The sequence below is a fragment of the Psammomys obesus genome, unplaced genomic scaffold (genome assembly GCF_907164565.1).
Source record: "Psammomys obesus unplaced genomic scaffold, mPsaObe1.curated_primary_1811, whole genome shotgun sequence".
NCBI classification, from domain to species: Eukaryota; Metazoa; Chordata; class Mammalia; order Rodentia; family Muridae; genus Psammomys; species Psammomys obesus.
This window is the reverse complement of record NW_026596125.1, coordinates 16,311,777-16,317,107: the sequence shown is the minus strand read 5'-3', so window position 1 is coordinate 16,317,107 and position 5,331 is coordinate 16,311,777. Positions and strand designations below refer to the sequence as shown.

The 5,331-nt window shown below is 58.5% G+C and overlaps 1 protein-coding gene across 1 annotated transcript in view; it reads right to left on the bottom strand.

The window, feature by feature from the left end:
• The window catches only part of Adrb1 (adrenoceptor beta 1), a 49,798-nt gene extending 48,615 nt beyond the window's left edge, over positions 1-1,183 (bottom strand). The window contains exon 1 of the mRNA XM_055591758.1: positions 5-1,183. Within this exon, the coding sequence (XP_055447733.1) occupies positions 5-1,115 (1,111 nt within the window). The 5' untranslated portion in view covers positions 1,116-1,183. The remainder of the gene's footprint in view (positions 1-4) is intronic.
• Positions 1,184-5,331: the final 4,148 nt, after the last annotated feature.

Below are 5,331 nucleotides of genomic sequence, written 5' to 3'. Positions count from 1 at the left end.
CTGCGGAAGTCGGGGCTGCGGCAGTAGATGATGGGGTTGAAGGCCGAGTTGGCGTAGCCCAGCCAGTTGAAGAAGACGAAGAGGCGGTCGGGCACCAGGTCGCGGTGGAAGGCCTTCACCACGTTGGCCAGGAAGAAGGGCAGCCAGCACAGCGTGAACACGCCCATGATGATGCCCAGCGTCTTGAGCGCCTTCTGCTCGCGCAGGGCCACGAGGCGCGACGGCCGCCGCTTGCTGGAGCGCCCGTTGGCCAGCGGGTCCGCGGGGCGCGGTGGCCCCGGCGACGGCGCGGGCGAGGGCGGCCGGGCGGGGCCGCCGAGGAAGCGGCGCTCGCAGCTGTCGATCTTCTTCACCTGCTTCTGGGCCTCGCGGAACACGCGCAGGTACACGAAGGCCATGATGCACAGGGGCACGTAGAAGGAGACGACGGACGAGGCGATGGCGTAGGCCCGGTTGGTGACGAAGTCGCAGCACTTGGGGTCGTTGTAGCAGCGGCGCGCCTCGTCGTTCTCGGCCCGCCACCAGTGCATGAGGATGGGCAGGAAGGACACCAGGGCCGAGATGGCCCACACGGTGCACACGAGGGCCCGCGCGCGCGCGCGCGTCAGCAGGCTCTGGTAGCGAAAGGGAGACGTGATGGCGAGGTAGCGGTCCAGGGCGATGACACACAGGGTCTCGATGCTGGCCGTCACGCACAGCACGTCCACCGAGGTCCAGAGCTCGCAGAAGAAGGAGCCGTACTCCCAGCGGCCCCACACCACGATGGTGGCCCCGAAGGGCACCACCAGCAGCCCCATGACCAGGTCGGCGCTGGCCAGGGACATGATGAAGAGGTTGGTGAGCGTCTGCAGCCGCGGGGTCTTGGCGATGGCCACGATCACCAGCACGTTGCCCAGCACGATGAGCAGCACGATGGAGGCCAGCAGCAGGCCCATGCCCGCGGTCCACTGCTGCGACAGGGGCGCCGAGCCCTCGCCGGCCGGCGGCAGCGGCGAGGCGGGCGGCGACCCGAGCACCAGCAGCCGCGCCGCGGTGGCCGCGCCGTCGGGCAGCGGCGCGGCCGACGACAGGTTGCAGGGTTCGGAGGCGCCCAGGGCGAGCGCCCCCGCGCCCATGCCGAGCTGCGGAGGCCGGGGGCGGGGGGTGTGGCGGGGCCGGGCCGCGGCCGGGGAGCACCCCGGGAGCCGGGGCTGCGGGGCCCGTGCGGGGAGGTCGCGGCCGGGTCAGGGCAGCCGCGGCCCGGGGCCGGAGGCATGGACGCCGGGCGCCTCCTCCGCCGGAGCCGAGCGCTGTCTCCGCCGCCGCCGCCGCCGCTGCTGCTGGAGCCGCTGCCGCTGCTGGAAGAGCCGCCGGGACCTCAGCATGTTTCTGAGCGCGCGGGGCCGGCGGCTCTAGCACCCAGCACCCACCCCACCCCGCGGCCGCCCCCCCAGCCAGCCAGCCCCCGGAGCCGCGCGTCAGGCTCCCGCAGCCAATCGCCGCCAAGGCACGCCCCCGACGGTGGCGCCCCCACCCCCAGCACCCGGCACCCGCTCCTGCCCGCGATGGAGCGGCTGCGAACCTTCCGGGCGGGCTGCGCAGCCAGCGCCTCCCCGGCACCCACCGGCCGCCGCACGCGCGCCCTTTCCTGCCCGGGCTTCTCGCAGAGTCCGGTTTGCTGCGCCCGCGGCGGCGTCCCCCCCACCCCCCAGTGGTCCCCGCTCGCCCCTGGCACCCAGCTCTCCTCGCCTGCGCGCTGCGCCCCTCTTCCGTTCGGCGCCCTGCAGCTCCCTCGCCGCTCAGCCTCCAGGGCCCGGCTCCCCGCGTGGAGTAGGGAACCTCGCAGACGCGGGAGCGCCGAGGACTGCCGTTCTGCTGGGCTTGGAGTTTAGCTGTGAGACTGGTTCTGCCACCAGCAGCCCGGCCCTTCCCTGATCGAGAGGGGACCCGGCCAGCAAGACAGCTTGGGGGAATGGCAAGTGGGTGTCTGTGGTTAGAGGAAACTTTGCAGCCAGGCAGATTGCTGGAGCAGAGCGCGCATCTGTGGGAAAGGCTCCCTGGGCGCTGTGCTCGCGCAGACCTGAGCCGTCCCCAAGTGCAGGAGAGGAAGAAGGGAAGTGAAGGTTTGTGGATGTAACAGCCACTGCCAAGGACCAGTTGAACACACACACACACACTTCCCAACCCCAGCTAAGGAAGATGACGCAACGTCGTGTTCTGAGTATAAAGGAGAAGTTTAGGGCAGCATTAGGTCTAGAGAATAAATGACCCCACCCCACCCCCACCCCGCGTGGAAAGAGCGCAGGGAACCAGCGCGTCGTACCTCCTGCATTTGTGTTCTGTTACTCCGGGCTCTTACAAGCCGCGCTGAGGCGACACGGGGCTCCGTCCCTTTTGGCTGACGTCATGAACTGGGATTTCAGATCTCTTGGTAGGGAGGCTGTGTTCTCCTTTACCCTACTTGCCAGATTCTCAAAACTGTGGGATTAGCTTTGGAAAGACGAGGGAGAGGAAAGGAAATATCTATTCAAGGCGATTAAATGTGAAAGCGTTTAAAGTTGAGGCTCATTTTCCCTTCACATTGTCAAGGGAATCTGAATCTAGAGCAGTTACCTTAACTCAGGTGGAGTGGGTGATAGAAAGCCAGGATGGACCTCAGGACGGGGGTCCTCAGTCTGCCCCGGGAATGCCCCACCTCAGAAATGTGTACGTTCTTGAGAAGCAAACAGTTTCCGATTGTCTCGGAAGGGTGCACGGTAGTGTTATGTAACGTTATGTAATGTGCGCGAGTCTCTCCTGCACTGGGATGAAAAGAACAGCATCTGGAGGATTGTCACCGTGGGGCCAGGCCCCATCCTCACCTTGCAGAGAGATGCAGCCCCACAGCGACCATCTGCCTCTGCAGCAAAGACTACAGCTCCCTCTCTATAAAGCCACACACAGTGTGTGCTTCCGGCTCAAGCTTGGCCATGGAAAGGTGCTACGACTGGGGAGTGATTTGCTTATTCGCCCCTGCCCTGGACTTATCAAGCCTCAGTTCTGCCAACTTGGGCAGTTTTGAGAATCTGGGAAGAGGAACTACATAGAGGGCACAAGGAGTTGGCACCATAGTCACCCCAGGCTCTTCAGGCCAGGTCCCCCCTTCCTCAGGCTTTTAGAGCAAGGGTGGAAGGGCTGGGGGAAGGGGTCATCTGAGAACAGCCAAGGTTCTGAAATGAGCTGACATTAAGGCTGCCCAGGAAGGGGGCTCTGAGTGCTGGGATGTAGGGAATGTGGGAAGAGGCTTTCTTTCTGTTAAGTAGTGTCACTGGGCCGTAGTATGTCAACCTGGCATTTCTGGGGATTATAAGGCCAGAACTGGGTTGCAGAGGTTTGACCTGGGGCCAGTAACCTCGTGACTTTAGATGTACAACACACCAGGATTCTGGAATTGTTGACTCGCCTGGGACTCCTCCATGGTCATTCGATGTTACATCAAGTGTCTCTGTATTTCTGTGGACTAAATACATTCAAGTGTAAATGTTCAAAACCAGGAGGCTTCTCTAGCACAGCCTTCCAGCAGAGGGCTGCAGGCGGAGAGGAATCCCAGCTATTTTCAGGGACTTTCCTCAGCCGTCCTGACAGGTAAGTGTGGAATAGTTGTAGCTTCAGCTACTGTCTAGACAAAGGTTTTACTCTTTTGTTTGGCTAACACTTGTCCTTAGTTAAGAATATGAGATTGAGAAGAAAAAGTTCAACATGGCAACTGGCTTAGTCTGTTTTCTGTTGCTATGGCAGGATACCTGAAACTGGGTAATGTAAGAAGGGGTTTATTTTGGCTCAGAATCCTGAAGGTTGGGAGGTTCAAGTCCAGACAGCTGCCTCTGGTGAGGGCCCCGTGTGCAGAAGGGGAAGCACAGGGTCGTCTTGATCTGGAACACCCCACTCTTCTGCTACCTAGCCTGTCACCATGGCAGCTGCAGCCATCCTGTCCCAACCCTCAAACCAACCATGTTCCAACTTAGCATCAGCTTACCCCCATATTAGATGCTACAGGGTCAAAAGTTCTCTTTCTACTTGCCCGTCCAAGTGGATCAGTCTGTAGAAACCCACCGGTTTAACAATGCTGAAGAAAACAGTAGAAAGTTCAAATCAGCGCACCTGAGAGTCGGGAGTCCTTCCTCTGAGTCCCCCCCGCCCCCGCGCCACTGCAGTTTCCTTCCAACCTGGCTCCCTGTACCCACAGGGAGCTGTCACTATTTAATCACACACCAGGGCTGAGCACGTGGTTCAGTTATATAGCGTCTGCTGAGCAGGCAAAAGCCCAGCTCCATGTAGTGATGGCAGCCTTCCCCACTGTCACTGCCTTCCCCACCATGGAGGCCTTCCCCACCGTCGTGGCCTTCCCCATGTCTCACAGTGGCATGGCACTCTGTGCTCCCAGCATGCACAACACTGCATTATTTCCTTGCTTTTGAGTCTATTCTCTTTCCATAGCTGGGGCTATAGAATGGGGCACATTCTTGTCTTGCTGCTCCTTCCTCCTGCTGTCTTCCCTGCCTGTTGCTTCTGGAAATAATCCCCACTGACCTACTGTAAACGTGTTTCAGGTGGCAGTGACGATTGCCTTTCCACATCTCTTAAATCGTTTTGATCTCTGTGTGATTTTCCTCCTTTCTAGGTCATATGCTATCTCACTGTCTTTAAGGCTTCCACGTTCATCAATAATTACTTGACATTAATTAATATTTAACGTGGATTCATAAATGTCATGTTTAATTAAAATATTATTTTGCACAAATGAGGAATGGCTGAATATTTCAGAACTCGGAATCCCTGCTCATTCTTGTAACTCTCAGACCAGCCAGTATTTGCATGTAAGCACCTCAAAACACCCTTTTCTATAAACAGAGACTCATCATGTAATCCATTCTGTCCTGTGGTCAAGGCAGCAGGCTTCCTGTCTTAGGCTCTGAGATGCTGAAGTTGCGTGTGGTGAACTGTCACACTCCGCTAAACATTTCTACTCACCGGAAATGTTCAGAAGCCGCTAGCACCCCAGCCCCACCATCCCCACCCGGGGAAGATTGCCTTGAATCTCATTTCAAGTTCTAGTTCAAGTCAAATATCAATACACAGTGATTAACAGTCAATCCAGACTGCACGTGTTCATAAGCTATGAACCTGATGAGACTATTTCCACCCCTGAAAATGAAGGTGAGCGCATCACAACTGCTGGGAGACAGGCTGGGGAAACCTGAGGAGAGGCATCAAAATCGGAGAACAAAGTGCGCCTGGAGGCTGATGATAACCTCACACCACCTGCAATCAAGCTATCACCAATCAAAAGATCCTAATCAACTCGTAAGTGGC